Consider the following 23,047-nt stretch of genomic DNA (forward strand, 5'->3'; position numbering starts at 1 on the left):
ATTTTTCAAAATTTGGATTTTCAAATGGCCAATCAGGCAGATTTGATTAGAATCCCCTGGAGAACAAATATGCCAAATTTGATGCTTGTATCATCATTTGCACGATTCCTCTTAAAAATTGCTGTTATCTGCCCTACTATTTACAGATTTATCGAGACAGGGAACAAGTTCTAATATAAACCAGAGAGTGCTTTTGATCGCCCCGGTCAGAAACAACAAACTGCACAGGCGGACAGGGGTCTCGAATAATGGGCCAACTGTGAGCAGGGCAATTTTGCACAGATAATGTATCAAGCTATCATTATCAAGCATGACATAATTCCTTTACAAAGACATGTCAGCACAAATGGCAAGCACATTAATTAGAAATATATGAACAGAGAGAAGAGGGAGGAGATATTTGGTCGCATCCTCGAGACATCCAGCAAAGCATTGAGCGAATAATGTTTCTATGGAGACAAATGGCTGTGGACCTTTAGCTCCAGTACAAAATTAGACCTTATTAAAAGAGAGATACAGATTATTACATGTGATTACAAGTTCTAATAAAAAGAGTTACATCAAGATGAATCAATTAATATTCAGTAACTAAAAAAACAGATGCAGTGATTAACTGACACTCCAATTGTTATTCATGCCCACATTCAAGCGGATTGATTTCACAAGCTATTAAAAAGGAAGTCCACTTCTACACATCTTTGCAGGATTAGTATGCTGAGCTTACTTCTGCAGTTGTTTTTCTTCTCTTTTTTTTTTTTCTCCTAACGTGAGGATGAGGAAGTGTCATTGCATTTATCGTTTTGGAATACTTCTGAGATATTATTGAATATGTTGGGTCAATTTTTATACAATTTATCAAAGATTCATTTTTTAAACATTTTTTAAATACAATTTATCAAAGATCCACAATTCTTTTGCTAAAAAACCATAATTTTCACTATCCAATGTTGTTTTCAAGGAATGTTAATGGCAGATCTGGAAACGTTATGTTCTTAACAATTTCTTGTTTGTTTTCTAATTTACGAACACAAAATTACAATTGAATTATTATTGTCTTTACTTTTTTTAGACGAACCCTTTCTACCCTTTCTTTTTGATGAAGCCGCCTACAGGCGTCTTCGCCAGTCTCGAGAACAAGAGAACCACAAAGGCGAAGCTGCCTTACGAAAGTTTCTACAGGCTTCAGGCAGAGTGGATGCGAAGAAGTCTGATCATGGACCGGAGACAGAGGAGACCTCACCTGAAATTCAAAAACAAACAAGGGATGTATCAGGGCAGGAGTCCACTGAGGTAAATGAACCGCATGAGCTAAGTCGAGCTATAGATCTACCTCAACCAGATTCCAGTTGGATTGATATATTTTGTGATGTGGCAACATGGCCACACTATATTTCTCAACATATGCGAGTGGATCTGGTGATGAAAGACCCTCTGTGTATTCAGAAAAGGGATGGGCCTTTTCCCAAAAATGAGGAGAACCACAGTATGTCTGGGGAGTGGTGTTTCAAGAAGCAAGAGAATGGAGAAAAACTCCTTCGCCACTGGTTGTTCGATTCACCTTCATCGGACACCCTCTATTGTGTCTGCTGCTGCCTTTTCAACCCTGGTAGAAGCTCCTTTGCCAAGAAGGAGGGATTTAACAAGTGGAGGAAGTTAAACCCTCGGGTATCTGAGCATGAACAAAGTCCAGGCCAGGATGAGGCATCCATGAAGTGGAAAGAGATGTGTATTCACTTGGAAAGATGAGCAACAATAGATCATGACATCCAACGTGAGATTGAAAGAGATGCGACAAAGTGGTGTGCCATTCTCAAACGTATTCTTGATTGTATCATGTATTTATCACGCCAAAATCTCGCTTTTCGAGGGCAGAAAGAGTCTCTCAACTGAAGTGATTAATAATCCAGGGAATTTCCTGGAAATGATGCAACTGGTAGGAAAATATGATCCAGTAATGAGAGAGCATTTGATGAGCATTGAAGCTGCTCCCCACCTTACCATCACATACCACTCACCCACCATTCAAAACGAATTCATACAACTTCTGGGTAGCCAGGTCAAATCGAACATCATCGAGGAAGTTAAAACCGCAAAATACTATGCCCTTATCTTGGATAGTACTGCAGATAAATCACACATTGATCAGATGTCTCAAATCCTAAGATATGTCCAGATCTCACATGGGGAAGTGAAAGTAAAGGAGTCATTTATTGATTTCATGCAGCTGGAAAGCAAGACGGCTGAAGATTTAACAGAACAAATCATGAGCAAGCTACAAGATGATGGTCTTGTCCTCATGAACCTCCATGGTCAAGGGTACGACAATGCCGCTACGATGGTCGGGGTTTACCATGGAGTTCAACAGCGAATCACCGATATCAATCCAAAGGCTGTTTCATTCCGTGCATCAATAATTCCCTTAATTTGGCTGGAGTTCACTCTGCTGCAACGACAGTGAACGCCATGACTTTTTTTTCGGGACAATTGAGAAACTTCACCAGTTTTTCTCTGTCTCAACTCACCGGTGGAAAATCTTCAAGCAGTTTGTCCCAGGGAAAGAAATGAAGCGAGTTTGCGAGACTTGATGGAGCTTCAAACATGATGCAATTGAAGCTGTATGGTCCAATCTAAATGAATATATGAAGCCCTGAAGCAGCTTTGTGACAGTAACACCGAGATGTTAGATGCAGCTATTTTGTTGAATAGCATGATGACCTACATTTTCACCGTATACCTATTCCTTTGGAAGCTGGTTCTAACTGTGATGAATGACATGCAAAAAATTCTCCAAACAGCTGGGATAGGGCTAGATGCTTCTTGTTTTATTTCTCCAAAATGTGTGGGATAACGTCATAGAGGAGGCAAAAATCAAGGCCACTGATTTTTGTGAACAAATGGGAATCTCTACTGAGTGACGGATAAGGAGGAAAAGATTGCCAGGGGAAGACACCATGGATGTAGTTCTCTCATCGCAAGATGAGATTAAATGGGAGCAATATGAAATATTGGATCGGCTCCATAAGAAAACGACCTGACGCCTCACATCAGATAAGTGACATGAACATTAAGTTTGGGTTTTTCACGTCACTCAGTTATCTGATGGACTCAGCCAACAACAGAGACATTGCCATGAAAATCCATCATCTCACAGAGACATACGACGACATCATTGCCAGCGAGTTACAGAAGGAGATTCATCGTCTTCGTTGACACATCAAAATGTATGAGGAAGCCACTGGAATGGAAATGGTGGACTGGAAGGCTGATTAATTCCTTCAATATGTTGTGAAGTGGGGATTCGATGAATCTTTCCCAAACTTTCTCATCCCACTGAGGACGTTTCTCACCATGTGTGTGAATGTTGAAGCATGTGAGAGGAGCTTCTCTCAACTGAAATGGATAAAGACCTCCCTCAGATCCACAATGAGCCACTCGAGGTTCATTAATCTAACCATCCTCTCCATTGAGCGTGAACTCGTCGAGTCAACGACTTTGAAGCTGTGATAGACGAGTTTGCTTCACTGAAGGCGAGGAAGAGGTGAACAACACAGTCACACCAACTGCACATTTATAAAGGCAGAAAACAAAACTTTAACTGTTTACTTGCAAATGTACTGTACCTAATTGGATTTATGATAAAGTTATTCCATTAGGCTTTGTGTTTAATTCAGCATGTGAGTTACGGGAGGGCAGAAATTTGACATCTCGCCTTGAGCGTCATTTTAACTTGATACGCCACTAACCCATCTGTCTTTTTATAGTCAAATCATTCACGTTTAATAAAATTGTGCCTGATTGACAATGATTAATGCTGTAAAAAGGACCAATCACATACATTTTAACATGTACCAGATCCCTATCCTTGTGTTTCAAGATGACAACACTCGCACCAGAAAACACAATTAATTTTTCATAAAGTTTCAACAGGTTATTTCGAAGAGTGATGTTAAAGTGCCATTTTACACAAAATGCCTCATTGAAAATCGACATGGCAAGCGGAAAATTGACAATAAATAACAACACTAGGACTACATATGAACAAAAGGAATTAACAAAAGAGAGAGAGAGAGAGAGAGACAGAGACAGAGACAGAGACAGAGACAGAGACAGAGACAGAGACAGAGACAGAGACAGAGACAGAGACAGAGACAGAGACAGAGACAGAGAGAGAGAGAGAGAGAGACAGAGACAGAGAGAGAGAGAGAGAGAAAGAGAGAGAGAGAGAGAGAGAGAGAGAGAGAGAAAAAACGGAAACAGAGTAACCTGCAGGTAACAGATGATGTGTTTGGTCGGTTTAATTAATGGAGAATGACATGAGATAGTAGTGAACGATGTGGATGGTATCCTGGAAATAATTTTTTAAAAGTACAATTGAACAGTCTCAGCAAGGCAGTGGCACAAATGGGGAAAAAGAGCAACAAATGATTGGGTGTATGCCCTAAGTCTGGATTTTGGGACATAAACATGAGTGGGTAACTGGAGGAACTTGTGAATCCTGGAATTATTTTGGAAGGTCAGAGGGATGAGAAAACACAGAGATCTATTGCAGAGGATAGGCAGTTAAAAAATGAAAAATAATGTTTTATAATGTGTTGATTAGATAATTGAAGCAAAGCTTTCATCACTGGTTGCACAAAATTCCAAAGCTCAATCGTTACTCGACATCAGAAGATTGCATGACACACATAGGGAGGGAAAAACCATTTTCCTTTTATAAAAAAAAAACTTCGAAGGTGTATGAAAAACGAGTTCGTAAACACGGTGTGCCATAGCTCAGGACTATATGAACATGATCATGTGTTGAAATATTTCAATTAGGAAGTGTAAATGCTTGGTGAAAGTGCAGCAGGTGAATGGACCACGTGTTTCTGGGCTGTACAAATTCATCACCAGGTACGAATCCGGTTATTTTAAACTTCCAGATGCCATGTTGTGTATTTCATTTCATCTGTTTATTCCTCGACTTCTTCTGGTTCTTTCCTGTTGAAGAAAACAACACAAGTAGGCTTGTGTTCGAACTGGTTTACATTTTCCGATAAACACATAATATACAACCTGGTGTGTCTTTGTTATGATATCCCATTTTACCGGCCCTAACCTTGTGTTCACCCTGTCTCAAAAGAACAAAGTGCAAAAGGGGCAATCCCCCAAGGGAGTCGCCATGCCCCATAGCTGGGCATACAGAGTAGAAGTAATCGTAGTAGTAGTTTTCTGTCACATTCCAGTAAATAAAGTTTTCTTTCACGTTTCATATCTCAGTAAATAGTAAATATCCTGTCAAATTAAATATCCATTTCCTTGAAGGGAAATATCCTGTAAAAGTCGTGAAAGTAAATATACAGTCAAACTTCATGTCACGTGCAAGGATTGGTTCCCACCTTTCTTTTTGAGCAGGTACCAAATCAGAAGTGATGAAACAATGGCCAACAGGATCACGTATGCAATGAATATCCAAATGAATATCACACAATGCTGTTCATCTGTGAAACAAAACACCAGGGAAATGTAAATATGGTGTCCAATCTATAACTGTGTAACATATATATATATACATATACATATTATATACATAGATATACATAATTTGTTTTTTACTTTTGTGAAGTTATATTTTTAAAATGCACGAGACGACCCGTGAACCCGTTGGGTTCCCGTTGTGACAGCGGTTGATTAAAAAACATTATTTTAAGAAAAAAAGATAGCTCCAGGGAACTATACTGCTGAGGTTGTTTGCATTGATCAAATACTCCCAAAGAGTACTTGACTGAATCGGGAATTGATTTTTTTAATTATTTTTTTCCGTTGACCGGTTTGAACGAAACTTGAGACTGCACACCGCAGGCGAATGGTGAGTAAGGTGGCCATAAAATATTTGCGTTATCGTGTACCGTTTTGGTTGTACTTCGGGAGCATACATACATACATGATGGGAGTTTCAGTAATATATGTAGATATAGATTGTTTGTTTCTGAAGCGTTCATTTTCACACATTTACGGCACTTGTACGTATATCCCGTTCGGGACAAGAATAAAAATATTTATTTCCATGTGTTTTGTACATTTCATTGCATAAAAGTTCTTGAATAAGAGAATTAACTGTGAGCCTCACTTTTCAGGGATTTTCAGTGATTTTTCCGGGATTCCAACATTCAGGGATAAAGTTAGAGAATGAAAAATTGAAGAGAAACAACAACTGCTGAGAGCTTGATTCATTCGCCATTGTGAGTGTTCTTTAACCATCACCACACACTTATTCAAACCATCACAAGGGATGGAAATCCTAAGTACAGTGTAGAGTGAAATTCATTCCCTCACTAATAATGCTGTGTAAATCTATTTTATTGTTCATGTAACAGAGAATTGTTAGTTTGTGTTTATAAACCGATCATACGTTTAAATATTGTTTTTGTGGGGATGGCACTCACCCATAAACCCTGACCTGCAAGTTGTCTAATTGAGGTTTGAATCTTCTATAAACTCTCACCCTGGTGTTACCATTTGTAATTTTGTCATCAAACTTTCAACAAAGCTTTATTATGAGAATATAGGGAAGAAAAATTCATTATTTGGAAAAATATCAAAGCTAAACATCATATAAAATCGTCAATTTTCATCCAATTTACTTGAAATTTGAACATGGTTTGCATATTGGGTCACTGAATTTGTTCAACAATAAAACGCAGAAAGATGATCATGTTGAGGTCAAAAGGTCAAACGTCGAGGTCACAAAATTTTCAATTTTCATCTGATTGACTTGAAATTTGAGCAGTTTGTACATTGGGTCACTGAAGCAAGCCAATTGCCTTTGAGGTCAAAAGGTCAAGGTCACAAAATCAATTTTTTTTGTAATTGATTTTTTTAAAGCCGTTTTTGTCATGTTTAGTGTACAAAAGAAGTGTGTATACAAAGCGGACATGGACGGTTTTGTATTTTCAGATGCTTTTGAGTTGCATTTTAATGCCTTTGTTTTTCCTCTGGTAGGGGTCAGTGGCTAAACAATTTGCACTTTAAAACGAATATCAGCGAAAATTGCAAGTTTTCTCCCCACATTCTCGATAAGATGGTTGGGGGGAGGAGGGGGGGGGGTTGAGAGGTAGGGAGGGTATTTTGTATCCATGACCTGACCTTGGGAACTTTGAGCACTTCTGCAAAATTTAGGGGAGATGGTCAAAACCTTTTTTGATGATTCTCCTCGGTTCAAATGTACATATACGCACCATATAATCGATAAACATAGAGGCAATACCCTTGGGCACTCAACTGGTAGAACAATGATATAGAAGAGGAAGTCAACATGGAACCCCCACCTGTAAATCCCCTTTGACCCTGATTATTTCATGTAACATGAACATTTGGTACATCACAAGTGATGAAGGTTTGGGGTGCAACCCCCCCCCCCCTCCACCGCTTACACCACTTTAGGCAAAGATTTTATTAATGGTGTGAACAAAATTTGTTTAATTACTTGTAATTAAGGTTGTGGACAAGTGTCATAGAAACTGTGTGTGTAGTTTTGGAGAATATAGGAAATACATATTTTGGGGGGCAACCCCCCCTTACACCTACTCAGAACCCAATTTTTTTGAATTTCATGAACAAACTTTGTTTCATCATGGGTGTGAAGGTTGGAGTCAATTTTAATCGGAATTGTGTGTGTTGCTTCTGAGAAGAAAGCAATCATGTCTTTCAGGAGGCAACTCCGACAAAAACTCTCTGTAAGCCCCCTCAGACCCTGATTTTTTTATGCCGTGAACAAACTTTGCTACACCATGGGTGATGAAGGTTGTGGTCATGTTTCATTGGAATTGCATGTGTAGTTTCTGAAAAGAAAGCAAATACCTATTTGGGGAGGCCAAACTCCATCGACCGACCCTCTTAAGGCTCGAGTATTTTAATGCCATGAACAAACTTTGGGACATACAGGATGATGAAGGTTGTGGTAAAGTTTCATCGGAATCGTATGTGTACTTTCAGAGAAGATGCAGGTATTTGTGGACGGATGGACTGATGGTCGGACAGATTGAAGGTTGGACGACGCGCCATCCCATAAGCTCCATGGAACGAGGTTCCAGGTGAGCAAATAAAAATAGAGGCAATATCCTTGGGTGCTCAACTGATAGGATGATGAAACTGAGCAGGAAGTCAATGTGGGATGGAATCAGCAAGATGTCCCAATGAACCAATGTTATAGCAAATAAATATTTGGGGAGCAATCCACCCCCACCCCCAGTATACCCACATCGACACCAATTTTTAAATAGCATGAATAAACTTTGGTATATCACTGGTGATGAAGGTTGCAGTCAAGCTTCATCGAAATTGTGTTTGTCGTTTCGGAGAAGAAAGCAAATACCTATTTTGGGGGCAACCCACATAGATGGAGGCGGAGGGCGAAGGATGGAGGAAAGGGCTCAAAGGGCAGAGGAGGGCAAAGGCTCATCGCTGGACTTGGTATTCCAATGCTGGTGGTGTGGCAAAGGAGAATGACCACATGCTCGTTTATGGTCGCTGGAGGGTAATCCAGAACTGCAGGGTCTACCGGAGTGCTCAGTTCCTCAATAGTGACCACCGGCTTGTTGTAGCAACTCTGAAGTTGCAGCTTAAATCTGGGAGAATGGTACCATCCAAGCCTAGACTGGATGCTGGCAAGCTCAAGGATGAGAGGGTTGCTGAGGAGTTTGGGACAGGCTGAGTGGAGATGTGGGGGGTCTGGGTGCTTTGGGGGATCCTGAAGAGTTGGAGAGTGCCTTCAAGACCACCATCCTTGATGTTGCCGATTGATGTCTTGGAACTCACCGTAGGGTGAAGAAGAATTCTGTCTCTCAAGGGGCACTGGATACCATTGACCAGTCGCAGGGCCAGGCTGAATGGCAGAGCTGAGCTGTTCAGGTAGCTGAGGCATAAAACTGTATGTGCACTAAGGGTGGACAAGGAGGCCTATGTGCAAGGAAACTGTGAGGGGATAGAGCATCACCTGTGGTCAAGTGATTCTCGTCCTGCTTACAGGAAAATTTGCACATTGCATTCCTCCAGGCCCATCGGTGTACTGCAGTTAGAGTGTAAGGTGGTGGGCTCTTGACAATGGAGTGAAGGCTCCCTGGGCCGGTTACTTTGAGCAGCTGTACCAAGCTGATCCACCAGCTGTTAAGTTGGATGTCAGGGGTTTTACTATCCATATTGCTGACCCTCCAATCAAGTGTGATCCACCTTCGTTTGTGGAAACACAGGCTACGGCGAACTGGGCGAAATGGGGTAAAGGTCCTGACATCTACGGCATCCATGCTGAACTTATCAAGGCTGGTGGAAATGCTGTACTCATGACGTTGCATGCCGTTGTGCTCTGCATGGAACACAGGCATCATCTGAACTGACTGGAAGAGGGGCCTTGTTGTCCCTCTCTGGAAAGGGAAGGGTGATTGCCAAGACTGCAACAACGACCAAGGGGTGATGCTGCTCTCAGTGTTGCGCAAGGTCTTTGCTCAGTATCCTTGCTTTTCGGGTCCTCACCAAACGCAGACGAGAGTTTCGGCAGGGCTGCTTGCAGCCTAAGTTGATCTCTGGAAAGCGTTTGATTCAGTGAGTTGTGATTCCCTCTGGAGGATTCTTGGTCTTCGTGGGGTGCCACCAAAACTGATCAATCTGATGTCTGAACTATTCTCTGGTACTGAAAGTGCTGTGAGATGTGGTGATACCATCTCTGACTTATTTCCATTTGTTACTGGAGATCATCAGGGGTGTGTACTTGCCCCCACACTTTTCAGCACTTGTATGGACTGGATTCTGGGGTGGATGTCGGAAAGATCAAGTTGCGGGACATCGTTTGGGAACGTCAAGATCTCTGACCTTGATTTTGCAGATGATGCAGTCATCTTTGCAGAAATTCTGGATTTCCTTTTGGGGGCCCTCGAGATGCTGAATGAGGAGTCTGAACTGAATGAGGAGACACAAATTAATTTGCCCCTTGGAATGTTATCATCACAAACAAACATTCGAGGAAACAAAAAATTGAAGGACTAATTACGGCCCCTATTAGGTATGGGCCGGAGGTAGTTACTCCACTTGCCTCCCCCCCTTCCCCCACCCCCTCACCGCCACCTCTCAGCGCCCCTGCCTGGACAATCCGCATTGTGGATCCTGTTTACGTTACACATTGTTGAACAATATGTCATCACATTTCACATAGTTTTTATTATCAATCTCCTCAATGTAATAAATTAAATGTTATGATAGTTGGTGTTTTGTTTCTTCCACTTCTGTCGATGAGCTCAGCTCTTTGAGCCGAGTCACGTGTCCAAAATGTACAAACCGTACCTGCAGTGATTGTTTGTGAGGTTGTTGTGATGACCCTTCCTGATTCTCCATATAGAACACACATCCATGTTCCTACATGTTCAGGAGTAAATGAGAGAGTGAAACTGGACTGGTTTGTGACGTCACGATCAGATGTTTCATGACGCCATCCGAACGTTACACCGGGTACAGGACGTGAAAGGTCACAGTTCAAAGTCACTGCAGTTCCTTCAGAAACTCCGTTCTTGGGGGTCACTCGGGCTGGGGGTGAAAATAAATATTTCATTCTTGGTTTGTTAAATATCACAATAAAAAATAAATGTCAAACTCACAATTGTTTTGTTTTAATTGGTGCAGGTGGAGCAGCTCACCTGTGACGGTGATAACCGATATGTTACAGGTAACCCGATCAGATCGACACTCGTAATGTCCGGAGTCCTTGGGATGAACATCGGAGATTGTAAGTGAGAAATCCTTGGTGATGGTGAATTTCCCATTTGTTTGTTCCTCTTGATCCTTCATCAGAGATTGTGATTCATTCGTTTTATACCATAGAGTACTGTGATCATTCACACATGGTAAGGTGATGTTACTTTTAACTGGAGTTATAAAAATACTTCTCTTTACACCAACACGTGATCCTGTAAGAGAGGGGATCGGATGTTAAATAACACGAGAAATTAAATATTTAATGTTAAATCACAAATGTGAATAAAAGGAGAATTAAAGATAAATTACATCACATGACGGTAATTGTGGTGAATGGAAGGTCGTGACGTGTGATCACATGTTGCCCGGCTCGAGCACAGAAGAGATAAAGCTGAGGTTCGGCTCGGCCGCGGGTTTTGTCCCTGGGGCATTGCCATTGTATGTCGCCGGCTCACTTGGTGCTCATTGAATGGTGAGAACACTGATTGATATATAATACTGATTTATTTTGCGGTGATTAGTTGCGCGTGTATACCTTACTGCTTGTACTCCTTGCTGCGTCTGTATTTCCTGGTGTGCCCGTAGAAGCGGCTTCAATCAAATGGAATAAAGCCTAAACTCTGAAGGTTCTTCTCTCGTCCTCATTTCAATTTATTCCATTTGGTTTTCTCGGCTCTCTCAACTAACGATGGACAAGATCTACAAACCTGAGAGGTTCGACGCAGACCCAAACGCGACTGACTCAGAAATGAAATGGTCGCATTGGTTCCGTTCCTTCTCACACTATCTGACCATCATCGAAGAGGGAGCTGACAAATTGGCCGCCCTCGTGAATCATGTCTCGCCCAGCATATACAGGCTCTTCTCGGAGTGCGACACTTACGAAGCAGCGATCGACGTGCTACAAGCGCTCTACGTGAAGCGCAAGAACGAGGTATACATACGACATCTTCTCAACACACGCAAGCAAGCAGCCGGGGAGACAATCGATCAGTTCCTGCAAGCTCTGAATCAGCTGGGAAAAGACTGCAGCTTCCGGGCCGTAAACGCCGAGGAACACCGAAAGGAAGCGACCCGGGAGGCATTCATCCAAGGACTTAGATCAGCCCACATACGGCAACGCTTACTAGAGAAAGCGCAACCCACTCTTGACAAGGTAGTTGACCAGGCTCGAGCGATGGATACGGCACAGCAGCAATCTGAGTCATTTGGGACACCGATGCTGCTAATGAACGCTGCTGCAATGGGAACTCAAGGAACCCCACTGGCACAGACACAGCCAGACATAGGGGATGGAGAAACACCCGTGGAGCCGGATACACAGGCCACGTCAAACTCCTCAGCAACTACTCCGGTTGGTAAATGCTTCTTTTGTGGGTACAAAAGGCACCCCCGCCAAAAATGCCCCGCCAGAGATGCCACATGCATGAATTGTGACAAGAAAGGGCATTATGCCAGGGTATGCAAATCTACTCTAAGGAGAAATAAACCCACTTCTGCGGCTCTCCACTCGCAAAATAAACTAACTGCAGCCTCCCCGGGGAATCTATCCAAGGCTATCATCAACGTACGAATTAATGGGCATATGGCTGAGGCACTGATTGATACCGGTAGCTCTGAAAGTTTCGTCAACAGCTCGCTAGTGAAGGGCAGGAAATGGAAAATCCACCCGACAGACAATACGGTATGCATGGCCGCCACATCACTACAGTCCCGCGTACGAGGGTACTGCAATGTCGAATTGGACGTAAAAGGGTACACGCATCGGGATGTAAGGGTACTGGTGCTTCGTGATTTATGCGCAGACGTAATTCTGGGTCATAATGTCCTCAAGCAGCACACGAGCATCGAAATACCCTTTGGAGGAAGCAAACCTCGTCTGATTTTAAATGCCTTGACTACCGCGGAGGTAACGTCCCCCCAGCTGTTCGCTAACCTGTCGCCGGTCTGCAAACCGATAGCGATCAAATCGCGGCGATATACCACTGCTGACATGAATTTCATCACTTCAGAAACCAAGCGATTACTGGAAGAGGGAATTATAGAACCGAGCGATTCGCCATGGCGCGCACAGGTGTTGGTAACCAGCAGTCAGAACCATAAGAAACGAATGGTTGTCGATTATTCCCAAACGGTCAATCGCTATACCCAACTCGATGCCTAATGATGTCTGCCGCGCATAGACGAGATGGTCGAACGCGTGGCCAATTATAAGATATTCAGCACCATCGACTTGCGAAGCGCCTATCACCAAATTCCCATCCGAGAGGAAGACAAACCTTACACCGCATTCCAGGCAGGTAGACGCCTCTACCAATTCAGGAGAATCCCATTCGGTGTCAACAATGGAGTAGCTTGCTTCCAACGGGTTATGGACGACATCATCTCAGATGAAAACCTCAAAGACACTTTTGTTTACGTGGACAATGTCACAGTGTGCGGTAGGGATCAGGGGGAACATGACATGAATCTGGACAGATTCTTGAGCATTGCTAGAAAATATAATCTGACTCTCAACTACGAGAAATGCGTATTCTCGGCAAGGTCAATTGACCTTCTCGGCTACACGATAGCCGACGGCACGATTAAGCCTGATCCTGAGCGATTGCGCCCACTTCGTGAGCTACCCCCACCTCAGGACCTGCAGACAATGCGCCGGGTGATCGGCATGTTCGCTTACTATGCGAGATGGATTTCGCAATACTCCGAGAAAATACATCCCCTAGTGCATTGCAAAAACTTTCCACCAGATGCCGCTGTTGTAACAGCTTTCCACAACCTCAAAGACGATATCAGTAATTCCGTGGTATTATCGATCGATAGCTCGGTGCCCTTCGTGGTGGAGACCGACGCTTCAGATCACGCGATAGCTGCTACGCTTAATCAGTCTGGGCGGCCCGTCGCGTTCTTCTCGAGAACTCTCTCTGGAAGCGAGCAGAGACACTCGGCGATAGAGAAGGAGGCGTACGCCATCGTCGAAGCCCTGCGTAAATGGAGACATTATTTACTGGGAAACCACTTCACGCTCGTTACGGACCAACGATCCGTGGCATTCATGTTTGATGGGAAAAATAATGGGAAAATTAAGAATGAAAAAATTATGAGATGGCGAATAGACCTAGCCTGCTATGGTTACGACATAGTTTACCGGCCCGGGAGGGAAAACCCTGCTGCAGACACCTTCTCGCGGGTCTACTGCTCGGCGGTAATCAGTCGGGCTTTGCAAGACCTCCATGTGTCTCTGTGCCACCCGGGGGTAACCAGAATGGCACATTTCGTACGCAGACAGAACCTGCCCTATTCTATTGAAGATATTAAACAAATGAATGCTTCATGCCCTGTTTGTGGTGAACTAAAACCCAGATTCTATGGTTCGGCTTCTGGCAGACTGATCAAGGCCACTTCTCCCTTCGAGAGACTAAACATTGACTTCAAAGGGCCCCTGCTGACCGAGACAGACAACAGATACATATTCACTGTTGTTGATGAGTATTCAAGGTTCCCTTTCGCGTTTCCGTGCTCGGATATGACCTCGGGCACTGTCGTGAAATGTCTGTCTGACCTCTTCGCTATGTTTGGGAAACCTTCGTACATACATTCAGACAGAGGGCCGTGTTTCATGTCGGCCGGGCTAAAACAATTCCTATTAGAGCACGGCATCGCAACTAGTCGAACGACGGGTTACAACCCACAGGGAAACGGGCAGGTGGAACGGTATAATGGAGTTATTTGGAAAGCCGTAACTCTGGCGTTGAAATCGAGAGGACTGGGCCCCGAGCGGTGGGAGGTTACCCTTCCCGACGCTCTGAATTCCATACGCTCTTTGCTCTGCACGTCCACCAATGCAACTCCTCACGAACGAATGTTTACTCACCAACGACGTTATGTTGACGGCCAATCGGTGCCCAACTGGCTAACCCATCCCGGAACAGTGCTCATGAAACGCCCGGTACGACAAAGCAAGTATGAACCCATGGTGGAAGAGGTCGAACTCATCGATACGAATCCAGAATACGCTCATGTCAGGCTCCCGGATGGCAGGGAGACCACTGTGTCGGTTCGTCATTTGGCTCCCTCAGGCACTCCTCCCGCAGGTACACCACCATCTGGCACACCTCCCTCTGACATCCCCTCCCCAGGTGTTCCCCCCCCAGGGACTCCACCCGAGAAGGGTGACGACGGAGCTGCCGCGTTCCACCCGAGAGCGATCGGGGAGTCATCTCCGGCACGAGTCGAGGCTCACCAAAAGGATCGGAAGCCTCCCTCAAGTGAAACCGCCATCTACTCCCGGAGAGGCCGGCGAATAATACCCCCTCGCCGACTCAATCTGTAAAGGGGATTATCGGCATCCTCGATGCTCATGCTCCTCTATGCTCGTTACATAATATATCGATGCTCATTACCATGCTCCTACAACTCAAAATGATCCTCACTGCTTGGCATGTATGCTTCTGTAGTTTAGATAGCTTGCATTGCTTGAAATGTATACTCCTATAGCGCTGAAGTAATCATGGTGCGTTAGCTGGGCCTCTAGTTACATTTTAAAGACGGGGAAAATGTGGTGAATGGAAGGTCGTGACGTGTGATCACATGTTGCCCGGCTCGAGCACAGAAGAGATAAAGCTGAGGTTCGGCTCAGCCGCGGGGATTGTCCCTGGGGCATTGTCGTTTTATGTCGGCGGCTCACTTAGTGCTCATTGAATGGTGAGAACACTGATTGATATATAATACTGATTTATTTTGCGGTGATTAGTTGCGCGTGTGTACCTTACTGCTTGTACTCCTTGCTGCGTCTGTATTTCCTGGTGTGCCCGTAGAAGCGGCTTAAATCAAATGGAATAAAGCCTAAACTCTGAAGGTTCTTCTCTCGTCCTCATTTCAGTAATTAAGTAATTAACTTACCTTGATAGACGTTGATGAAGTGATTGATGGTGAGACGAGGTTTGTTCATGGTGGACACGATGCAGGTCCATTGTCCCCCATCAGTGATCTCCGTTGGTGAAAGTTTCATTTCCTTTCCCTTTCCTACTGACAGTTTCCCCCTCATCCACTCCACCTCACCCTCACTCCCATCAGAGATCCTGCACATCAGGGTGGTTCTACTACCCTCGAGTACCGGGTACTTCGGTCTCGTCACTGTGTGGAACAAACATCACATTTTAATCCTTACTTCGTTAATTTATGTTAATTACATGTCTTTATTAAATTATTATATTTATTAATGAACATCATGATAAATATTCACCTTCAGCAGTAACGAGGTTCACCGTGGTGAGTTTAGTTAGTTTCTCAGTGGAAAGATTTACGTGGTAACAGGTGAATATTCCAAAATCATCAAACCGTACAGGTGAGATAAGAAAAGAAAAATCTCCTTCTGTGACTCCATGGCCGGTGATGTTCATGTTATTAAACATCCTCCGAGTGTTTCCTTCATTCGGAAAGTTTCGGTACAGGAAGTGTCTCCTGTACGAGTTTCTCCTCTCCCTGTACCATACCATCCGGGCCCATTCTCTCCACAATGATCCGGTGAACAAACATGGCAGCGTGACCGCGTCACCCACACGAACAAACACCGATTTCTCTTCCACAGCCCGTGTGTGTTGTACATCTGAAAACACAAGAACACATTGTGAGTTATTAACATAATTATTTATAAACATTTCCAGGTTTGTTCATCACGTGTTTATTTGATTCAAATTGAATCAACGGATCCCGTTTAATCACGTGGTCAAGGAAACATTTTAAAACTTTACAATATCGTGTAAAATATAGGGGAGGGGGGGGGAGGAGGACAGGGGGAGGGAGAAGTTGGGAGGATGTGCGGTTGAGGGGGGGGGGATGGGATTCCTAACTCAGGACCCAATGGACTCGTGTTTACGACAACCCGGAATTTGATGCCATTTTGTATCCATCGAACACGACTCGCTGAACCCTCATCCATTGTGCATGAAGTGAAATGTGTCGGTTTTCTCATCAAAATGTCTCATTACCCCCAAAAGGGAGATTTTATTACTTCATGATTTATTTCCGATATTTCAACGATTCATAATAAGCATATACATGAATGATTTAACCTTACAACACATCACAGGAACCCCGGCATAACGAGGTGTAACGTGCGAGTAAAGGTTCACACTGACGAGTGCCTGATTCAAGGTGAACAGAGTGAGTGAGTAGAAGAACTGAAGAACAACACAGGCAGTGACAGAATGGAGAAATTTGAAAGAAGTGGAATAACCGAAAGTGAAAGAGAGAAATGGAGACACACCATCCACACCAGATGTTCACACCATCCACACCAGGTGTTCACACCATCCACACCAGGTGTTCACACCATCCACACCACGTGTTCACACCACGTGTTTACATCATCCACACCACATGTTCACACCACGTGTTTACATCATCCACACCACATGTTCACACCACGTGTTTACACCATCCACACGAGTTTACACCATGTGTTTCCACCATCCACACCAGATGTTCACACCATCCATGCCACTTGTTCACACCATCCATACCAGATGTGCACACCATCCACACCACGTGTTCACACCACATGTTCACACCATCAAGAGAGTCGAGAATTAGAAAAAATAACAATTGTGAGTGAAAAAAAAAAGAAAAAGAAAGAGAAGATTGATTCATTGATTGATTGTGTGCTCTGCCTGAAGGCAGGTCCTTCTCTGCTTGGCAAGTGATACTCGGTGGTTTGCCATTGCCTACATAGCAGTTAGTCAGAACAGGAATTTGTAATTTGACCAGGATGCCGGTGATAACTCTCCTCTCATGGTGAAGGACACAGTGGGATCTTTAACATCCACCTTCTAATGACAGCACACAGGACATCCGGCTTAACGTCCATTCAAGAACACACACACACACACAAGGGAAGGCACAATCATTGATGAATCATCCTTCCTGTGAAACACCGGGATGACAGTTTGTCCAGTTTGTCGCTGGGTCGGGATTCCAACCCATGTTCGACAGTTTTCAGTCAATGTGCGTACCTCTCGGCCATATTAATGTCATGTAGCACTGAAGAATTAGATCATATCCACATCGAACCTGTATGTTTCCTGAGTAGACAATGAAAAACAAATCAATAACTGCACCCATGGCGATAAAAATCGATGGTCCGTGCAAACACCATTACGATGGCAAAAACCTTTCAAAAATATGAAGAGGGAGTTCGTTAACCTGGTGGAATTGCTCACTTTAACGTCTGGTTTTATATATATATATATATATATATATATATATATATATATATATATATATATATATATATATATATATATATATATATATATATATATATATATATATATATTGTTGCGAATTCGCGCCCGCCGGCGTGCGAATGGCCACGTAACTCGAATCGCGGCACGTCGCCCACTGGACGGACAATTCTGTCGTGACCCTCTCGGACCAACGCCGGGAGCTAGTCACAGGTGGGGGTTTAACCTCACCACGATCGTGCCAATTGCCCACCCGCGCAGGATAGGGTTGCTCGCCAAATTCGATGTACCTCAGTACCTGTGCGAATGGTCGACCGGACGATCGTACCACGCCACAGGCCGACTCCGGACACGAACCGCTAAAGCGGTCCCTTCCGTGCTGTAGTGATAATCGAGCGGTGTTATCGTCGGCCTTGACGGTTCCGATTAATTACCGGGATGTTGCACCCACTACGAACCCCTTACGTGAAGCAGGATGGAGAGTCAAACAAAGGAAAGGAGGCAGCGAAACGGGGAACAAGTTCACACAAGCACGTTTAATTCACACAGACCAGCACGGAAGGCACGTATTTACAGTCACAATAATCAAAATGCACATATAAAGCGAAAGAAGAGTTAAAACTGAATACGCGTACACACGGCAACACTTAAACAGTTATACTTGTCGGACAGGCGCCACCCACAGTCATTTACACAAACCCAAAGGAAAAAGAAAGGAAGTCGACAGGAAAAAGAAAGGAAATCGCGACTTCCTTTAGTGGCTGGTGAGTCCCTCTCCCACAACCGTCAGTGTGGTCGTGCCTGGCCACGACCTCTCTCGCGGCCGGCAAACCCTCTCCGGCACTCCCCGTCCGGACGCGCAGGTCCACCTCACAACTGGCGCTGCCGCGTCTCCCGTCCGTGCCTTCGTGACAGGGCCGCTCGCCAAGCCGCGGGCGCAGGACCTCTTCCCTCGAAAAAGACTCTCGTACCAACTCGACCAACCCTTGCCCAAAAAAAAAAAACCAACAACAAGGTCCGTCCTGTCCGCCAATTGCAGCGCAGGGCTCCGCCCCATTTTCGGCTCCACCTTCCTTCGAGAAGGTTCTCGAAAAGGGGTGTGCCCTCTCGTTCCCCCCTCCCCGCACCGTGCGGGGGGCGAGGAAAGTCAGTCTTGGCTCGGGGCCAGGGAATTATTCCCCCAAAAAGAGGCCCCCACCTTTTCTCACCTTTGACCCCCGGCTCGGATCGCACCTCCCCCACACCGAGCGCGGAGAACTCAAACGGGAGAAACAGGCGGGAAAACCCGCGCGTCCTCGCAGTTCCTTCCTTGGCGCCTTTGTTTGCCGTTCAGAAGCGGACGTAATGGCGAAGATGTGGTAGCGTAGATGGTGGAGGTGGCGTGGTTGTAGTGTGGTTGGAGCTGTGATGGGGATGGCGTGGTTGTTGAGACGCTGTTTGTTTGAAATAAAAGATATAACAGAAAAATGGCTAACTGGAGGATCGCAGCCCGAATGGATCACATAAATTCCCTCTATACAACGGGTTTGGGCTAACTACACATGTACCTATGGAGATATCTCACCTGAGGGACCTTTATGGTGTAATGCGAATTTCCACAGCCGTAACACTACCCCCTCCCCTTTTTACAGACTCGTCCCGAGTCGTCAAATTCTCGTGTGCCATCATGTGTAGTTTTCCCCTAGTACGTTTTACCTACGGATCCCTGAGTGCGATATTCAGTTATTGGTGTCCCCAAAATAAATAACTTACGGGCTGAGTAACTAACTAACAAACACACTCATACAGATGACTTAAATAAAAGTGCCGGCGCGAGACAGACATGCTGGGGCGCACTCATATACAATACAGTAGACTAGGCTTAAGTCGGCAGCGTGTAACTCGTCACTTCGCCTAAGTCGGCAGCGTCAAAAAGTCCCAAATTTATCTCATGTTAAATCCCTTTGAATAAAGGGTCATCCCTCTGTAAGTCGTCATCTCTAAGTCGTCACTTCGTCTAAGTCGTCAGATGTTGTCCGTTCCCGCGGAATGGAAACTCAAGTAAATTACCACTCCTAACTCGTCACACGGAACTGCTGCCTCGTGAGAAGCCCGATTTCATGGAATCGTGATGCTCTCTCATTGGTTTACACCACCAGTGGTAGGCTATTTATAACTGTGTACACACGTTGATCGCATTGCAGGCAGGACAATGGCGACTAAGCGTAAGCTTACAACTAAAACCTACCAAGAAAAATACGACATTATCCAGTTTTGCGAGGCAACCCCACTGATGAAGAAAACAGCCATACCTGAGAAGTTCGACATCAAACGGCAGACATTGAACAGTATCTTGAAGAATAAGGGCAAGATATTTGGACAAGTGGAGAAGATCGCGAGGCTGGTAGTCAGTGTGAAACGCGTGAAATGTGTGTCCTTTGAAGATGTCGATGATGCGCTCATCTTCTGGTTTCGGCAAATGTCGGCTCAGCCAAATATTCGGTTGGACGGTGAAATGTTGCTGCTGAAGGCACGTAAATTCGCTGCGGACCTCGGGCATGATGATGCCGAGACCTTTCCGATGCACTGGATAGACAGATTCAAAGTCAGGTGGGAAACCGGCAAGGTCAAGAAGTGCGGCGAATCAGGCAGCATGGATTCGGCAGTGGTGCACGACTGGAAGGATGGCAAATTGAAAGACATCTTGGAAAGGTATCAGCCTCGGGACGTGTACAATGCCGATGAGACTGGGCTTTTCTGGCAGATGCTGCCAGAAAAGTCTCTGGGGTTCGTTGGTCAATCCCATCATGGTGATAAGCAGGCGAAGTTGTTGTCTTACAGTTGTTCATGATATTTACTTTTGATAAAGTGATTCATGAATTCCATCTTTGCTTGATCACTTTCCAACTCACCAATGAACCCCCACCTATGCCCCGAGGATTGTGTTTTCCTTTTGGTACAATAGCCGGCTCTCACACATACGTGTCCAGGCCATGCACGACTTCATCCTTCACCCCACAGTCATCATGAATGTTCGCATACGCGCAAGTCGTCACATTTCTAAGTTGTCACTTTTTTCTCGGTCCCGATGGTGACGACTTACGCCTAGTCTACTGTACATCTTAACCTTCTAAATTTTACACTAACCATGGCCCAGGATCAATGGATTCTGCAGGGAGCAAAACAAAAGTCAACCGGCGCACAGGCCGCCACTGCAGGCCCGTGTTGTAGCTGCCAACAGGACAGTTCTTGCAGCTTGCGACAATCCTGGCGCACATGGCAATGAACAAGGGAGGGGGGGGGGCAAATCAAAACAGAATGGGGCTGGTGGACATGGGCAGCAGGTATGGGCCAAGGCAATGGTGGACAGGCAAGGCATGGCAAGGCCACTGTTGTAAACACAGGTGCAGACGATGAAGTGGCCGGCACAGGCCTTGCAGCAAAACAACAGCCAGCAGACAAAGTTGGTCGGCCTCTTGCCGTGCAGTGCAGGTCAGTGGAGGGAGTGCGGTGGTGCTGGCCACACAGAAGGTGGGCTCGGACCTACCGACTGTCTCCCTCCCACCTGTCGCCTTTGCCTGTCACTGTACCTACCCACTCCCTTAATTTGTCAAAAAGCAATTTAGCCCCAACTTATTTTTTTGTTGTTATCTTGCCAAAACGAAGTTTTGCAAGATATGTAAGTCAGCTTGTATGTTTTTTTTTTTGTTTTTTTTTTTGTTTGTTTGTCTGTAATCATGTATAAAAAATTCTGCAGAGCACAGTTATCATCAGAAATTTTTGTAACTTCGCATATCAGAGGCGTATAGAGGTCCCTTTCAGTGCACAAAATTTTGAAGGTCAAGGTCAAAGGTCAAGGTCACTTTGTCGCAAATCAGGGGAGTCGACGAAACCCTTATTTTTTGAGTAATTTTGATCGGATCGTCTTCAAACTCCATGGGAATATAGTTCATGGTCTAGTGCTCAGCTGATTAATTTTTGGTGGCGATTGGCCTTGACCTTCATGGTCAGTGCCTAAGGTCAAACATATTTGACCCCAAGGTCAAATTTTCAAGTTTTAGGAACCATATCGTGTAGTACCTCAAATTGAACACCTCGAAGAGTGCTTTCAAGATATGTCAAGCTTGAGACATTATGACGTCATTTGGTGACGTTATGAGGCAAAAGCATATTTTTCATGGTTACTCTGTAGAACGATTCTCATCGGAATCTCTCGTCGGCAGATATTCCTCAAGGAGTCACTCCTGGTGGATAGCAGCTCCATTCACCTCAGTGTGACCTTAAAGAAGTCACACATGGTCACCTTTTGGCAAGATACGAATCACCCTGCGGGTGACATTGGTTTATTTTTATTTTTACTTCCCCCTATAAATCGTCCCCAAACCCCCTTTATGTCTCTGTTCGGCTAACCTATCATCTCCTAGCCTATTCCCAACCCCTTCGTTCCCTTCCCGGAGGGGAATGAGGGAGGGCTGGCGTCCTGCGTCGAGGCCCAACTCAAGCCTCAGAATGGCCTCCTCAGATTTCAGCAATCGACTTACCCAAAGTGGGTCCAGCGGCCCACAACGAGAGCGAAGGGATACAGTTCCTAATCTACCCTAAGCATTAACTCTTAAACTACCCCGGGGCTTCCAACAAGTGCCTGTCGCTTAAACTATTGGTTCTATCCACCCAGATTCCCGTCGCCTGTGTTGGTGTCCTCACAATTTTGGGCCTGCCCCCCCCCCCAATTTTCTCTCCGTGCCCTCACACGGTCTCATGGCTGGGATGCGTGGCTCCCTTGGCAGGCACTTCCCTCTGCCGATTCTCCGACGATGGCACCCCCGGGCACTACACTGCCTCCGAGCCTACCAGCTTCCTAAACACCGGGGAGTGCCCTCCATGGCGACTCCCCTGAAACGCTCACGTGGCAGGCTGGTGCCCCGGGCCCTTCCCTGGGTGCCCGTGCCCAATGCACTGCCCACGCGGCTTATGGCGCCCCGGGCCCCCCATCATGCGGGCGCACCCGTGCCCACTACGCTATCCCGGCCCCCCATGTGCCCTTGGCCTACCGCAGCCGACTAGCCCGGTGCCCGGGGTACCCACTCAGCGATACCTTTCGCAGC

The 23,047-nt window shown here is 45.2% G+C and overlaps 1 protein-coding gene and 1 long non-coding RNA gene across 3 annotated transcripts in view; one reads left to right on the forward strand and one right to left on the reverse strand.

The window, feature by feature from the left end:
- Nucleotides 1–697: 697 nt before the first annotated feature.
- Nucleotides 698–23,047, reverse strand: part of LOC147025051 (T-cell surface glycoprotein CD4-like) — a 72,112-nt gene continuing 49,762 nt past the window's right edge. For both annotated transcript variants that reach the window (XM_085885644.1, XM_085885643.1), the window contains exons 2-7: nucleotides 15,965–16,327; nucleotides 15,622–15,855; nucleotides 10,662–10,931; nucleotides 10,312–10,551; nucleotides 5,379–5,480; nucleotides 698–4,980 (exon numbers count right to left, since the gene is read on the reverse strand). In XM_085885644.1, coding sequence (XP_085741770.1) covers nucleotides 4,940–4,980; nucleotides 5,379–5,480; nucleotides 10,312–10,551; nucleotides 10,662–10,931; nucleotides 15,622–15,855; nucleotides 15,965–16,217 — 1,140 coding nt within the window. In that variant the 5' untranslated portion in view covers nucleotides 16,218–16,327 and the 3' untranslated portion in view covers nucleotides 698–4,939. The remainder of the gene's footprint in view (nucleotides 4,981–5,378; nucleotides 5,481–10,311; nucleotides 10,552–10,661; nucleotides 10,932–15,621; nucleotides 15,856–15,964; nucleotides 16,328–23,047) is intronic.
- LOC147025052 (uncharacterized) lies at nucleotides 5,777–10,827 on the forward strand. The gene is made up of 3 exons (XR_015059335.1): nucleotides 5,777–6,221; nucleotides 7,975–8,072; nucleotides 10,691–10,827. It is a non-coding gene; the product is annotated as an uncharacterized LOC147025052 (long non-coding RNA).

Source organism: Eptatretus burgeri, chromosome 6 (assembly GCF_056783735.1).
Source record: "Eptatretus burgeri isolate ZD-2024b chromosome 6, Ebu_testis_v1, whole genome shotgun sequence".
In the NCBI taxonomy this organism is placed as follows: Eukaryota; Metazoa; Chordata; class Myxini; order Myxiniformes; family Myxinidae; genus Eptatretus; species Eptatretus burgeri.